Here is a 17,587-nt window from a genome sequence, read left to right on the forward strand (position 1 = left end):
ATGGAGCGCAGTTGCTGGGCCCCGCGGACTTTCCTCCTGGCACTGTTGTTGGGGGCGACGCTGAGGGCGCGCGCGGCGGTGGGGTATTACCCCCGCTTTTCGCCCTTCTTTTTCCTGTGTACCCACCACGGGGAGCTGGAAGGGGATGGGGAGCAGGGCGAGGTGCTCATTTCCCTGCACATTGCAGGCAACCCCACCTACTACGTACCGGGACAGGAATACCATGGTAGGTACCACAGCATCTTCACGCTCTCCGCCTCCCCAGTTCGCCCTCGAGCGCAGCTTTTTATCCCCTTCCCCCTGAGGGGCCATTTCAACAAGAATCGTGATAAACCTTACCCCAGCGTTGCGTTCTGTTGGGGGGAGAGAACAAAGTTAGTGGAGAATGGAGTTGTGAGTTGGGATTTGTTCTCCACCCCTTCCTTACACACTCCCCTGACACATCTCTTCATAATGTACTGGTGCTTGTTCTAAACGCCTGAGAAATAGTGGAGGCTTATGTCTTTACCCATCACTCCTCATTCTTGCAGCTGAAACGTTGAGTGAACCTGCACATCTTCCTTTCTTAACCCCATTACTTGGATTTCAGACCTTTGTCCTGTTCCTGGTCCTCTCTGGTGGGTCCTGGGGTGGCGTTGAGGCTGTCACTGTTATCTGCCAGACAGGCTGGTGACAGATTGAAGCGTCCGGGTCTGTGGCAGCCCCATGCCACCCGCCTGCCCACAGCGAAGTTCCGGCTGCTCAACAGCCGGGATTCCCTCTACTTCCATTCAGTGTCAAACAGCCCTCCTGAAATGGAGCGGCTGCTTCCAGCTCTATTCTTTAAGTTAGTCGTTTGAAATGTCAGCAATTGATGATTTTTCTGATTTCTCTCTTTTAACGTGGTGTTTCTTGTTAGCATTGTCTTTGTGATATTTAGTAATGACTTTGTCTTTTATCTAAACAGCTTTAATTTCCAGGTAGGAGCTGAAAGCCCCTTATAAAAAGAGGATCCCTTCTTAAAAGGGATCATTATGCAGTCCTTCATCAAGGTGAAACATTTTTGAAGAAGTAAAATTTACCTTCAAGAAATGCAATTTCATGTAGTGCATGTATTCTAAGCTACAAGTTGAGTATGTGAAAAAATAAAAATACTGTCTATTTTCTCTATTCCTGCTGGGACTTCTGAACATTTCACATCTATGGAGCTTTTAAGTAGTGACAGGCACTATTTAATTAGAATTTCAATGCAAAAGTACTTATACCCAATCAAATAGAAACTATCATCTAGTAAGCTCTTGTCATAGTTTCTTTCCCTAATAGGCTAACAGGTATTGACATGGCAGAAGGTAATCTGTGGGGTGCTGGAATGTCAGACATGCATGTAAAAATTATAAGAATCCTTTATAGAGTTTTCTATTTTTTAAAAAATTATATCTGGTTTAAAATTTTAGCCTAAATAAATGCTTCCTAGATGTTTAAAACACTACTTTTGCAATTTCCTGTGGCATGGTGTCAACCTTGTGTGTGGAATTTTATAATTAATTTTGGAAGATTAATTCTCTGTAACTAGTCTTTTCTTTTTTTAAATTTTCTATTAGTTGCTCAAAACATTACAATGATCTTGACATATCATACATTTGATTCAAATGGGGTGTGAATTCTTATTTTTCCACGTGTACAGTATTTTAATAAAAATACTTACTGCATTCTCTTCCCAAAAAACAATCTAGTGCTTTTCTGTGGTCATGGAAACCTTTAAATTAAGGACCAGCCAACACGATGGCAAACCAGACCTAACTCAAAGACTGATTGATTGAGCCTGTCCTTACTTAGTGTGACCCTTAGTAAAGATGTTTGCCTGTTATTACTTGTGAATGAGTGTGACAAGTCACTGAATTAGGATTAGGCTAAAAGGTATGATTGTCAGGTTGTAATGGAAGACTATGTGATGTACAAAGTCTTATTTTTTTTTCTGTTTTCAGCATCCTTTGTAGAGTAAGTGCCATGTAGAAAACTGAATAAAAGCATTAACATATGCTATAGCTTTTGAATTTACTCTGCAGTTAGTTACTTTAATTCTGTCCTTAAGTCTGATGAAGAATGAATATTATAAAATAAGAATAATACTTGAAATCAGATATTCTGGGTGGGGGGAGTCAAAACTTCCACCTCTTTTCTGCCAACAAAATAAGTAGAGAAATTTTATTATTAAGTTGAAAGGTCAAAATATTATAAACTTTGAGAATGATATCAAATTTTAAATACCTGTTACCTGTTTTATCAGGCATTTAGATTTTTGGACTGTTGGTAGCTAGAGGCCTTCAGTGAGAGTTTTTCCTGTAAAATATTCTAAAGGTAGAAGAAGTTGTTTAAAAATGAAGTAATGCCAATATGTCTCTTACTTTTAAACTTTTGGAAATTAATTTTAAAAATTAATTATATAGCATCTATAAGAATTGACTTGCTGATAGGAAAACTTAACCTAATATACGTTTGTAGTTAGCTCATTTCGATATGTGACAAAAATGGAAGGCCATTTGGCCAAAAAAATCTACTTAAGCTAAGAAATCTGTAAAATGTTAGCTTGAAAACTGATTTCTAACTTTCTTAATCTAGCAGTTATCCTGGAAAAATCAGTCCTGTCTATAATTTCCATTGAGCTCATCATTTGAATGAATGGTTTTTGGGGTGGAGAATTGATAGTTATGAGTGTTTTTGTTTTGTTTTTTTTAACTAGAAAGAATGCATTGAGACAGAAGTGCATTATCATAGATCAGTCGGTGACCCTCTGGGACATGGTCTGTGTGACAATCTAGAAAAAATATGGTTCAAAATTATAAGTTCCTGTATGTATCCCATTTATTTAAAAATTTCTTTGTGTCAAATCTTTGACACAAAGACAAAATATAGTACTGAAGAACGTGAAGTTTGTAAGAATTAGCACAGTTTTCAAACATTAAGTAGCTTATCCATCTATTTGTAATATCTGTGGCTTTATCAACAGTGTGTGGTTACATCTAACAAACTCTTCATGTGTTTACGAAATGGTATCATTTGGTATCTCTGTTTTCATCTTCCTGTATGTTTTAAATTCTGTTGTATATGATTTTCCTGTGGGCACTGTTGGTCATGATGAACTATGATATCTTTCCATGAATATACTACAAGGTAGGAACTCAGCAAAAAAGAGGTATCATGTATATCATGTTGAATTAGAAAGGCCTCTGAGTCAGAACTTTTTTTCCTTGGCATTTTTAAGGGGTGGGGCACAAATCCTAACATAGGTCAATTTCTGTAATGTGGTTTCCAGGCTCCAAACCTGGATTTTTTTTTTTCCGCCCCCAGAAAGTTTCAAGTGATGAGAAAATAGGAAACAAAAACCTGGATGATCCACTCAAGTAGCCTTTCTCTTTACCAGAAGTGCCTCAGGCACTGTTCTCTCCTAGGGACAAGCTCAGTATTGTCAAGGGGGAGGGTTGGGTTGAAGTCTGGCCTCTCCATCTCCCACAATACTCCCTCTTCCTTACCTGCACCCTCAGGTATATACCTGCCATTTTTGTTTGAAACCCCTCTTCCTGGCCTCCAATTTGTCTGTAGTGGATGTGATTCCTCAGTATTAAATTCTCCCCCAGTTTTATTTGCAACTCTAGAAGGACTTTTTTTTCTTAAATTAATGTTGGTATCACTGAGGAGTCTTATATTTTGGAATAGAAAACCTTTTAGGTACCCCTAAAGTCATTTCAGTAAGGACTGCCCTTTCACACGAATGACTTTACTCAGTCACCATCAGAAAGGAGAGGTCATTCCTTAGAAAATCATTGTGCATGAAAGCCAAGAATAGGTAAATGCATCTGCCCAAATACTTGTGCTTTGGTGAAACAGTTTACCAGAATATCTAGAATGATCTAGAATCCCTGTCACTTTGGTGACATAAAATGTGGCAAGTATTGATTAACAGTGAGAAATATGCTTTGAAATGGTGACTGAAGGAAAAAAAAATGTCTCCAGCAGAACTGAATTGGAGATAGGGCATTCTGTTTTAAAAGGGAGATTTTATTGTATTTTGTAAATCTAGCAACAATATCAGTAGTCCTTTTATTCTACATTTCCACTCCATTATTTATGGGAAAAAAAAATATGTGGGCAGGGCAGGACAATAATTTCCCCACTGCTAAAACTGAACATTTATCTTTAAAAAGGCATAATTAGAATAAGGATTAAGGGCAGTTTACATATGTTTTGAAATCAACTGGTTGTTATTTAGAAATCACTATTCAAAGCAAGAACAATGTAATGACGTTTCATGTACAGGAATGATATTTATGTCAGACATGATTTTTGAAAATATACTCTTAGATTTAATTGCTTTCAAAGGAGTAATTTTATTATTTGAATTAAAGTAATCTGCTATGGCTAAAATAGGCATTGTTGATCAGATGTATGGTTCTTTGTCCTTTATATGTTTTCCATCCTGGAATCAGCATATTTAAACTGTTAGAATCATTTGTCAAGTGCAGTTTATAAGTGAACTGCAGCTGTGTCCGGCTTATATATGACTATGAAAATTGGGCATTTTAAAGCATTTTGCTCTACTTGTCACATATTTCATCTTACTGTCTACAATTTATTTCAAACACATTTTACTGATGTGGTTCAGATTGTTTCTGAAATCATAAATCTTGCCTCATGTAATTTATATTCTCCCTGTGTGTTCTAATTCTAGTCTTAAACTAGGTCTTTAGAATCTTAATTCAAAACATCTTATTTAGGCAGAATTTTTTTACTTCATTCATAGCACTTCAGTACTAGAAATCATTTAATTAAGATGGTTCCTTCCAATTTTTGTGAACTTTATTTTTTAAAATATTTTTATTTTCATTAAAAACGTAAAAGAATAAAATAGGGTAGATTATTATTGCAATCATTAATATACTTTTTAAACAAAACTATCTAATTCCAATTTCTTTAAAAATAAAATGATGGATATTTTAATAAGATTTTAAAGTTAGTATTATTTCAATTTTTCAGAAATCAATTTTATTCAGTAGAAAATATTTAAAATCTGTCTTCCTCTTGAGAATTGGTAAACTTTATAGAATGATCTGGGAGTCTTATGTCATGATTTGCATATTAAACCACAATTGTTTGATTGTTTTCTGATTATTTTAAATGCTACTTTGAAATTTATTGTGTCTTTAAATCTTGTATCAATAGTTGCTGATATGATAACCCTCTTATTTCAAATAGCTTTTGCTAAAACAAAACTTGAGTGACCAGTATAATTTGAACATTTACATTTAAAAATTTTATACATATACTCAAAACAAAAATATAAAGTTCTTAATGTGTTATGGAAACAAAAACAGTGGATTACCCTACACTCCATTAGGAGAAGAAGGAAGATGGTGCATTAGATTGGAACAGCAGGTTCATGATGAACAGAGAGAAGGAGTTTGTGTTATGTCTGAGTAATGACACATCACTAACAAAAAAGGAAATGCATTTATCTAAATTTGTGTTCCAAGAAACACTGGGGTTATTAATTCATTCCCTCCACCTGATTTTAAAGTCATTCAAAAAATAACCAAACTCTCTGATTTTTATCTTATCAATTTTATTTATTTATTTTTAGTAGTATTAGTATTAGTAGTACTGGGGATTGAACCCAGGAGTGCTTTACCACTGAGCTACACCCCAAGCCCTTTTAAAATTTTATTTTAGTTTGAGACAGGGTTGATGAGGCTGGCCTTGAACTTTGATCCTCCTGCCTCAGCCTCCTAGTTCTGGGATTATAGGCGTGTACCACCACACCCAGCGATTTTATCAGTTTCAAACAAAGCCATTTTAAAAACACATTTTTACAATTTGGGATTAAATTTTCAAATATGAAGATCCTAGGAGTTAAGGTTATGGCTTGGTTGTAGAGCACTTGCCTAGCACATGTGAGGCACTGGGTTCAATCCTCAGCACCACATAAAAATAAACAAATAAAATAAAGGCATTTTATCTATCTACAACTACAGAATTTTTTTAAAAAAATTTAAAGGTATAATAACATTAAAAAATATCCTATGTGGCTGATTAAACACAGCAATGATGTACTTATGAAAAAATTCTTGGCTCTAAGGACATTCATTCCTCATGAAGTTATCTTCCTTTGGTGTCCGTGTGTGGCTCAGAGTAATTTTCATTATGTCACTTGCCATGCCTATCTCACTAAAGGCAGAGCTTCTGAAGAACTGAATGCTGTTCCTGTTGGTTACCTAATTATTTTAAACGTGTGCTTCTCTACTATTTTAAAGATACTTTTTTCCTCTTTTATTAGTGGTAGGACCCAGGTATAGCAAATGGATTTGAGGATGTGTGTATAGCAGGTAGGTGAGTTTTTACAAAAGTGCAAATGTTGATTTGAGGTACAAAGCAGCTCTGATCATCCAAAGACAAAGGTAAGGTAATTAGGTAGCCTTGAATGCCACAAAGAGATAGTTATTGGATTCAGGCTTTGCAAAGTATGCTTTTAAAAACCTGGATATCCTTTAATGTTGAAATCAGATTTACATAGAAAAATAAAACTTTTCATTGAAAAAAATGCAACTTTATTGATTAAAGGACTTCTAGGAGAGCTGATGCATATTTGAAACAGCTGATTGTTGATTATAAAAACCAAGGGATGTGAGAAGGACTGATACCAATAGTGCCACATTCAGTGTCTCTGCCTTTCCTGCTCTGTCTCCCTCTCCTTCCACCTTGGTTCTTGCTCTCTCCTTTGATCCCTCTTCCTCCTTATTTAAATTTTTTTAAGTTGTTGATGGATGTTTTATTTATTTATATGCAGTGCTGCTCTACCACTGAGCTGCAACCCCAGCCCCTTCTCCTCATTTTTCACATTATCTTTCCTTTTTCTTTTTCATTCTGTGTCATGGACCCCTGCTTTCCCTCTCTTTTTCTGTTTTCTTTTCTGCTTCACAACTCTGTTCTTTTTAAATTTATATCATCATCATCATCATCATCATCACCACCATTTTGTGCATGCTAGACAAGTGTGACAACCCCATTGCTTATTTTTTGTTTTGAGACAAGGTCTTGCTGAGTTACTGAGGCTGACCTCAAACTTGCAGTCCTCCTGCCTCAGCCTTCCAAATGGCTGGGATTGTAGGCATGTGTCACTGTTCCCTGCTGCTTTTAATTTTTTTTTTCTCTTTCTCTTTCTTCCCTTCGGGTTTCCACTTGTCACCATCTCTACTCCTTTTTTTCCCTTTATAATATGAAAAATGTCACTGCATTTGTATAAACAATTATATTGATTTGCTATTTGCAGTAACTGAAGTGGATAAGTAGGCTTTATATAATACATTCTTAAAATATCAATTTTATCTTTCTATGAAGTACATTTGCTTATTTTTCAATTTATGGGCTAGTTATTACTTAAGAAAAGTGGTTCCCTCCTCCTCCACTATGAAATCTCTCAGAAGAATTTTCCAGCCTATAGTTGTTTAGTTCTGAGTTAGCTGCTTTCCTTGCTATCAGTTATGTGGTCAGGCTACAGAATCTGAAGTTTGTGCATAGAAACAAATAGGATGTACGTGTTGCAGAAATTAGAAATGCACACTGAATTAGTATGAGTCCAAAAGGCCACTCAATTTGGAGATATCTTGGAAGCTTGAGTGCTCCAAGGATTCGTCTAGTAAATTGATGGAGGCCTGACTTATCATTGCTCTGTCATTTCAAGTTGTCTCATGGCTTGCTGGTCTCATTAGCAAAGCTCTTAATTATGGTTGTGTAGCTTCCAACATAGTGATGCCATCCTTTTCAGGTTGTTGGCACTTAATAAGGGGGTCGATGTGGAATAAAGCAAAGAATGCTAGATTGAGAGTCAGGAAGGGAGGTACTGTAGTCTTTATTGAACATAAATCTGTTTTATTGTTTTGTACCATGTGAGTTCTAATGTTTATTTCAGCTAAAAAATTCAGAGATTCCATAGCCAAGAACCCAGACTTAGCAAACCTAAGAGCGAAGCCCAGAGAGGTACAACAGTGTAGGTTCAAGCTTTTGCAGCAGACAAACATTTGTGCATATCTGGCTCTCCCATATGTTACAGGTGTCCCTGTAGTAAATGAACTAACCTCTGTAACCCTGTTTCCTCACTTTTTTTTTTTTTTTTTCTGTTTGTGATGCTAAGGTCCAAACTTTGGGCCTTGCGCATTCTAGGCAAGCACTCTGCCACCAAGCTATATCCCCAAACCCCCTTCTTTTATTATAGAAGTAATATTTGTCATATTTCAGAGTGGCAGTTACTAAAAAAGTCAATATAAATAAAGTACCTCACACACACAGTAGGTAGTTACTAAGTGACAGTAGCTATCATCTGGTTCATTTGCTCTACTTGAGATAAGGACAACCTATACAGATAAGGGTTCCTCACTCATGTGTGTTCATTCTGTGCCTTGTCAATGTATGGCACATTTCCTGTGAAATTTCAGATACATTATATTGAGGAGGGTCACAAAATTAGGACAAAGCTTATTACCAATTGTGAATGATTAAAAAATGCTTCCCATCCCAAACTGATGTATGACTTGCCTGTAGTTATAGTAGAGTTAATTAGTATAGTTTTATCCAACCAAAACTTTTGTTAATTTAGACATTTCCTAAGCCAAACATTCCTATTTATTAATTATTTGTCTTGAGTTGATTGGTTGTGATAACAACTAAAAATTTGTGTGTTTAGGTGGTTGTCTTGGGGAAGATGTTAAATAAAAACATCAATTTAATATATTTTGTGAAATTCTATAACATATTTCTACAAAGCTATGTAAAATAACTTTAAAATACAAATCTATTTCAGCAAAATTAGAACTAAGATTGATTTTGATAGTAGACCCAGAGTCTGCCTATCAGACTGCCTACAGAAACTAAGGTTCATGAGTGTTCAGGTGGTGAACTGGAAGGCTAATTCATTTACAATAAAAAATATACTAATTAGGATAAAAGCATTGGCCAGTGCACTCTGTCTGCTATACCAAAGTTGATGTTGGTAGACAATGACCATTATTAGTAGCTTGTATGGGAAGTGTAGAGTTAGATGATCTTAATGGCAGATTCCAGAATTCATAAGTTTCTTCACCCAATTTATGCCACCTGGTATTGTTGGCATCTTCCGTAGATATTATGAGAGGAAGATTGTCCGGTTTCAGGGCTTCATACTGCCTCATTCTGAAGCATATATTAATTATTGTCTACCCAGTCATCACTAGAGCTCCCTCTCTTACTAATTGATTTTATTCAAATCAACAGTATGTTCAGTTAAAAATATCTCTGAGGGCTTCCTTATAGCTCCATGTAATTCAGGCATATGAAGTATAAAGTCTGCTGGTTGTAATCTTTGGGAAGCTCTTGAAATAATTGATAAAGGGGATTTTTTAAAAGTCTTAGAAGATTTTTTCTGTATCCTTATGTATTTTTTCTAGCTAGAAAATGATACAGTCATCTTGTAACCTTTTGGATAATAGCCACATAAAGGTTGATGGATCAGAAGTTTAGAGGAAGCCTGGATGTTTATTTATATCCTCAGACAGCTAGAACAGTCTTGAAATAATTTTTGGATTTCTTATAAGAAAAGTTATCATATTAGGTCACATTTCTGTTATATGCAGCTTAATGTAATCATAATTAATATGTATTCTAAACAATGACCCAGTTGGCCTTCTCTTGTAGATCACTTACAATTCTTGTATCAAGCTCTGAATTGCTCTGGTCCTTTTATAGGATTACTTTTGGTGATCTTGATGGAACTCAGATGTTTTCTAAGAAACTTTTGGCAATAAATTAAAATTTATTTAATCTTTAAAAAAAATTCTCAAAACATCCCTTAATGTATGTTACTTCTGCAGGTGGCAATGATGGTACATTTCATGTGAACTTTTCTAGTTCTGCTTTGAAAAGGTAACCTATGCCTGACCTCTAATTTCTGGAGTTTCTCATGCACTGACAATTAATGCTTGTTAGTTTCTGCCACTGAACTTTATTTCCCGACTCTCCTATCTCTCTAAAATGCAGTGTCACCATATGTAAATCCTGTTGACATTTAAATTACATAGATGTGTGACATGGTTGTAAATCTGAGCTCTGCCTAACCTTAACCTTGTTTGTTATTGTTGGCTCATCCTCCAGGGCCAAATCCAAATTTGTCATTTCTTTTGCTTGTAATGTATTGACAGAGGAAACAGACGTCTGGTCTTACCTGAACATGTACTCGCTTAGTTTAGGCCATCTGTGTTGTGAATGTTGAGATATCCTATGGTCACAGTTCCAGTTCTTTTCTTACTTCCTTTGTTTGTGTAAACACTTCCTGTACCCTCATCCTACAAAATATGTTATATGTCTAGTGTTTGTGATGGAGAAATATAAGCAAGTTACTTGGTTCTCAGTTCTTAGAAAAAGTGGGTTCACATTCCTATATTGAGCACTGATAGAAACTGAAAAAAGGCAACTAACAGACTTTTGAATAATGAATTACAATAACAGCAAATCCTAAAGTAGCCCTTAATGTATACTAGGCACTGGTCTAAATGCCTTACATATAGTAATTCTTGTAGTTCTCACAGAAACCACTTTTAAAGGTAGGTACTTTTTATCTCCCTAATATGGATGCAAGAACTAAGTCATGGGTAAGTGTTTGGCTTAAGATTGCAAAAGTTCTATGTGGGAGTTCTCAGCCCATCTTGCTTCAGAATCTATACTTCAATGCATTTATTTTTAGAAATGATGATTATTTCTGGAAAGGGAAAATAATAAGTGATAAAAGTAATTTCAAGAAAGAGAAAACAAAACTAAAAGCTAATTCTGTTATTGAATCTTTTTTTTCTTTTTTTTTATTAGTTGTTCAAATCATTACAAAGTTCTTGACATATCATATTTCATACATTAGATTCAAACGGATTATGAACTCCCATTTTTACCCTATATACATAATGCAGATTCACATTGGTTACACATCCACTTTTTTACCTACTGCCATACTAGTGTATGTTGTATTCTGCTGCCTTTCCCTCTACTATCCCCCTTCCCCTCCCCTTCCCTCTTCTCTCTCTNAGGGCATCTAGGTTGATTCCACAGTCTAGCTATTATGAATTGTGCTGCTATGAACATTGTTGTAGCTGTGTCCCTATAGCACACTCTTTTAAGGTCTTTAGGGAATAGTCCAAGAAGGGGAATAGCTGGGTCAAATGGTGTTTCCAATCCCAGCTTTCCAAGGAATCTCCATACTGCTTTCCAAATTGGCTGCACCAATTTGCAGTCCCACCAGCAATGTACAAGTGTACCCTTTTCCCCACATCCTCGCCAGCACTTGTTGTTGTTTGACTTCATAATGGCTGCCAATCTCACTGGAGTGAGATGGTATCTTAGGGTGGTTTTGATTTGCATTTCTCTGACTGCTAGAGATGGTGAGCATTTTTTCATGTACTTGTTGATTGATTGTATGTCCTCCTCTGAGAAGTGTCTGTTCAGGTCCTTGGCCCATTTGTTGATTGGGTTATTTGTTATCTTATTGTCTAATTTTTTGAGTTCTTTGTATACTCTGGATATTAGGGCTCTATCTGAAGTGTGAGGAGTAAAAATTTGTTCCCATGATGTAGGCTCCCTATTTACCTCTCTTATTGTTTCTCTTGCTGAGAAAAAACTTTTTAGTTTAAGTAATCTGTTATTGAATCTTTAAATAAGATTGCAACATCAAACCAGGAAAATGTTATTCATGTCAAAGAAGGCTGGAGGAATTCCACCAAGTTCATAGTTTTTGGCTAGACATTGTTTTTTAGATAAAGCACAAGCAAAGATGTCATCTAGCTTACCTTCTTCTGAAAGTGTTAACATGCCTTTAAAGTATGATGGCAAACTAAAATATAAAAAGGTGATTTTCAAACTTATTCAAAATTTATTTTTAACACTTTGAGAATATAATTTTTGTTAAGATTTTAAGATAAATTGTATAAGATTTGTTCTTTGCTTCACTAATAGAACTTGAATAGAACTTGAATAGGACTTGACTATGAGAGGAGAATTTAAAATTTAGAAAGGGTCATTTTAAGAGATTTGCATTGAAGTTTATCTGTTTGTAATATATTCCATTCTTTAGGAAGCTCTTTTTGGTGTTATCACCCTGTGAAACTGACTGACATAGCATACAATGGAAGTACTTGGTGATAACCCAGAGCTTTCTGAAATGTCTGACTTGTTCAGTACTCAAAAGTCCTGCTCATACAGTGATATCAAACCAATGGAATAACATTTACTTTGTACTTAACTTTCTAGGGTTATTTTTCATACATGGATTAGGTCTTTTAAAAAATTACTTTATGTTTAGCTCATTTGAATGAGGGGGGAAACAAACCCCAGCAACCTCTAAGCACTCAGGCCCTTGCCTCCAAATAATTTACCTCCTGCCATGGAGGACATACAGGACTCAGCTCTAGATGTCATGCCTACCAGGCGAGACATAAAGCATGAAGTGTTGCTAGGAAGTGTCTAGTGAAAAGAAGCAGGATCTGCCCTTACCTCGTGCTTCCATTAGCATACAAATGTTTCCTGATTTGTTACCTTTGTAGTTTATGCCAAAGTTTGACATCAGATCTGAACCAAGATCCATTGATCCCTAGTAGAAGTAAGATCAGAGGGCAGTGGACAGATTCAGAGCTGCCTAGTTAGAACCTATGAAGGGCCTGAAAGTTTTCACGAGGAGAAAAAAAAACTTTCATCATTGAACTTTTAACAACTCTAAGGACTTTGAACCTTTATAAAAAGTCACCAAAAATCTAGAAAGGTTCCACATACAGATGTTTTCTTTTCTCAGTCTCAAAGGACCAGATCTATTTTCCTTCTCTCCTTTTCTGATGTGCTATGCTAAATTGTAGCTCTAGTAAATCTCTGAGCTCAAGGTAGGCCGGTAGGAAGCCACAAGACTGCTCACCTGATGATCTGACCTGATGCAGGTGTTAAAATTTTTAGAGTATTTCTTTAAAATATAAATGGTTTATGCAAGACTGTTCATAGAAACTGAGGCAGACACTTCAACTCCACCTAAATTACGGAATATTTTAAGCTTATAGAAAACTAAAATAAATGAGGATTCAAAATTGGTATCACTAATGAGTACCCAAGGGATAGCCATCTGTATTCATTGAAACAAAATGCAAATACTCTAGAGATCAGACTCTTTACAATTGTTAAAATAATGCTTATTGACTGGGTCTGCATTGTACAGTGATTTCTGCTCATGCAAGTTGATTCTTTCCCAGCTGTAACAGTCATTCCCAAGCATTTCTACAGCATAATGAGCAACAGGGAAGCTTGGCAAACTAGTTAGAATGGGAAATCTTGAATGAGTTGTGTGCTTGGTTGCCATCCTGTAGAAGCAGCCATTAATAGAATTCTATTCAGCCTTTAAGAAGAACATCTTGTCATTCAGCGTGGAGGAACCTAGAGGATGTTAATGCTAAGAGAAATAAGTGAGGCACAGAAAGACAAACAGATGATTTCACTTTAATGTGGAATCTGAAAAAGCTGAGTTCATGGAAGTAGAGGAGAATGTTGATTATCGGAGCCTCTGAGGGTGCAGAGGTGTGGGTAGGGAGATGTCAGTCAAAGGATACACAATTTCAGTCAGGAGGAATAAGTTCAAGAGATCTTTTGTGTCACATGGTTACTGTAGTTAGTAACAATATATTGTATACTTGTTATGAAATTTAAAAAATCTCCAGGGCTAGGGATGTAGCTCACTGGTAGAAAAGTTGATCCTCAATTTTGTAAACTAATGGGACAAATATATATCAAATTTAAAAAGACATCCATTACCTTGATTAAGACAAATGTTTTCAGAAAAATAAACTTCTTTTTTTTTTTTTTTTGCCCCCCTTGGAAAAGTAACCTAACTCGAAAAGTTATGACCTTTTAAAGACTGTAGCACTGTGCAGTTGGGAGAGGTGGCAGGCGTGTGAGGGTACTCTGGTGTCCAGCAGCAGGAGTCAATTCTGGCTAAGAGGCAAAAGGATTGATTAATAGAAGGTGAGTTAGATTTGGAAGGAAAGTCCAAACATTGCACTTACAAATGATGCCAGTGTCTTATGGCTGGGCATGGTGAACTGCTAAAAGTATCTCGATGGCAGCAACCAGGAGAAAGGTTTTTCTGGCCCCACAGTCTGGATGCATCCTTTTTGACACCTTTCCTTTCTTGGTTTTTAGATCTGAATTCCTCAAACCACAAATCTTAGTGGTTGGGCTGTAGCAGAACTGTCCTCTTGTCATCCATAAAGATCTAGCCTAAAAGTGATTTGCAGTTTGTTGTTTTGTGGGAGTGTCATTCTCTTCTGAGAATTTCACATGGTGTGCAGATTGCCTGACTTTGTACCAAAAGCCCAGATACCTTAGGATGCTGTTGACACCTCTTCACTTTAGACCATCAGGAATCTTAACATTCTGCAAGAGTCTATCAAAGGTAAATGAGTGAGTGCATGCCTCTGCCTTCACAGAGACTATAGAAAAATCATCTCTATATTCACTAGGAAAATGTCAAAATGCTTCTCTCCATCAGGTTTTCAGGACCAGAGCAGAAATAGAACTTGTCTCCGATGATCAATCCCTCTTCCTTGATTCACTTTCACCACCTGACTTCTGAGATTTCATGCTCTGGCTTTCTTATGTCTCTGATTGCTGCCTCCTTTGCTATTTCTGCTTCTTCCTGATTCTGCAGTGTTGGGTGCCCAGGACTCTATCTTTTCTCCTTTTCTATTTTCATCTACCCTTTATCCCTAGGGATGTCACTCATTCTAATGCTTTACCTGCCATCTTCATGCTACTGACTCCTAAATGACTTTTTGACTGTCTTGTGCCTGCCAGTCTTACCACCCACCTATCATCTCTGCTCAGCTGGCTGTGGGAGCTTCTTGTCTCCCTTACTCTGACATGCCCACACTAGCTCTTCTGGAGTACCCCCCTGCTCTATTAATGCCAGCTCAGTCTTTATAACTACTTAGTCCTTGGATCTTTTTTCTCTAGCATCCACATTCAATCCATCACTACAGTCTTTCTGGCTGTATATTAAAAAGCACCTAGAATCTGCCATTACTGCCATCACCCCTCATCTGGGTATGACAGTAGGCTCCTCATCACTTTCCTTGCTTAAACACTTATGCTCCTTTATTCTAGTTTTGAAACAGTAACCTCAGGGGTCTGGTTAGAACCAGAATCATGACACATCTCTGCTGATGCCTAAGGCAACCATTCTTCCAATTTCTCTGAAAGAGCTCTGGTCTTCCTCTTTTCCCAATGAGCCATTGAATTTAACATTTTTATCAACAAAATTGCCAGAATTTAAATAATAAATTATTTTTTTATCCATATGATTTGCCACTCCCCATCTCTCTTTGAAAAAAAGATAAATGCTCTATAAGACCTGGCTCTACTGTCCCTTTTCTCATCTCATTGCCTTCCTTTTGCTCCTCTACTAAAAACATGAGGGCTCCTTTTTTTGTTCTTTAAATATTGCAGCAGCTGAGTCCCACCTCAGGGCCTTTGCACTTGCAATTCCCCTATTACAATGCCTTTACTTGGAGAGCCTGGTGCTTTTACTCTTCCTAATTCGGGTCTGTACTCAAATGTCACTTCAGAGAAGCCTTCCTTGACCACACTATTTAAAGCTGGATACCCCTTTTCCCTGGTACCCATATCCCCTTTTGGTTGCTTTATTTCTTTTCATATGGTGCCTTGCACACAGCGGGCACTTTGAAATTTTTTAGTTAATGAATCATGAACAAAAATAGCACTTGAAATCCCTGTCTGATATCTGTTATAGTCAAAAATTGTCTGAAAGTGAAAATTCCAAAATAATCAAGAGAATTATTTATAAAGAGGGATTTGCAAGTATGATTTCTAAACTTTGGCCTTTTGAATTCATGATAATAATGTTTTTTTAAAAATCTGAAAACCATACTTCTGCTTTCCCACCCTCCAAACTTACAAAATTCTCATGAGTTCTGTGAGATGAGGCAAGGCTATTTATAGTATTTCATTGAATTGGCTTTACTTTAACTATAAGTTAGCATATCCAACAAAGTTCTCATAGCAATTAGTGACTGCAATTATTAATAGAAACTATAATAGATTAAGTTCTTATTCCCAGAAGCTTCTCTATGCTGTACCATAAATAAATCTGAAGCAATCTTGATGAATGGGTAGCTAGTTTGTATTTAAATTTTCATCTGAATGGGGATAAATAATGAGAAGGACAGAAACTAAAATAGCTTGGCTCCATACTCCACAGATATGCAACAACCTTAAAGGAAATATATAAAAATAGAAAGTAAAAAAAAAATTCTCCAAAGAAATCTTACAAGAGGAACGTGCTTGAGCCTACAGTGACCTCACTTTATCTGTTAAATACTTTGCTTATTTTTCAGTTTTAAAAAGGTTTCTTTTTTCAATATTGATTTGAAGGTCTCTTTATCAGTGTTGGTAATCCATGATAATATATGCTATAAGTATTTTTCCCACTTTTCCTTTATTGTTTGATTTTTTAATCTTTATTTTTATTTACATATTTTTATTTTTTATCTTTATTTTAATTTATTTGTTTTTATTTTTTATGTTTATTTTTATTTATTTATTTTTATGTGGTGCTAAGGATCGAACCCAATGCCTCTTACTTGCGAGGCAAGTGCTCTCTCTACCACTGAGCTACAACCCTAGCCCTTTATTGTTTAATTTTAATGTAATCAAATCCATCTATTGTTTCCTTCATACAGGATGAGCAGGACATAGTATTTACTAGTATGGTCTTTGGAATCAGATATTTCTGGATTTTAGTACTGACTTTGTTACTGACCACTGTGCTGCATCCTAGCCCTATTTTGTGTTTTATTTAGAGATGGGGTCTCACTGAGTTGCTTAGCACCTCGCTTTTTGCTGAGGCTGGCTTTGAACACACAATCTTCCTGCCTCAGCCTCCAAGCTGCTGGGATTACAGGGGTGTGCACCACCACGCGCAGCCAGACTTTGCTGCTTTTATTCTTAATAATTAATTCACATTATCCATGGTAGTTGTATTCTGTAAAATCTTGGTGAATACTAAATTAGTGAATGCTGAACTAATCTAGAATAAATGTAAAGTTAAGTGCCTGTGAACCTCTAGTCACATTTTCATCAGTTGATCAATACCTTACCTTGTTGCATGTGTATTTCTTTTTAAGAACACTTTAGTAAATAAATACAGTTGATTCAGTAACATTGGACCAGCAGCACTATGACTGAATACCTCCAGTGCATACCTGAATGTACTGTCTCTGTAAGGCACATCACTGCCATGTAGAGTATAAGGCACACACTAACTAACATTTAACACTGTCCTTGAAGGTCATTTAAAATAGTGAAATCATCAAGAAAAAGCACAGAAACGCAAAAATGAGATACTCAGTAGATCGTAAAGGGGCACTTGTTTACTGTATATGAGCTTGAAGAAGAAATGAGCCTTGTTTGACCTTGGCTAGGGATGTTACTTCTGACTACCCATTTTTTTTTTTTTCCTGCTCTTCATGAACATGGCCACAAATGACTAAGA

At 36.2% G+C, this 17,587-nt stretch overlaps 1 protein-coding gene across 1 annotated transcript in view; it reads left to right on the forward strand.

Moving 5' to 3' along the window:
* The window catches only part of Reln (reelin), a 470,436-nt gene continuing 452,849 nt past the window's right edge, over positions 1-17,587 (forward strand). Inside the window, exon 1 of the mRNA XM_015488375.2 lies at positions 1-226. Within this exon, the coding sequence (XP_015343861.1) occupies positions 1-226 (226 nt within the window). The remainder of the gene's footprint in view (positions 227-17,587) is intronic.

The sequence above is a fragment of the Marmota marmota genome, unplaced genomic scaffold, assembly GCF_001458135.2.
Source record: "Marmota marmota marmota unplaced genomic scaffold, marMar, whole genome shotgun sequence".
Taxonomy (NCBI): domain Eukaryota; kingdom Metazoa; phylum Chordata; class Mammalia; order Rodentia; family Sciuridae; genus Marmota; species Marmota marmota.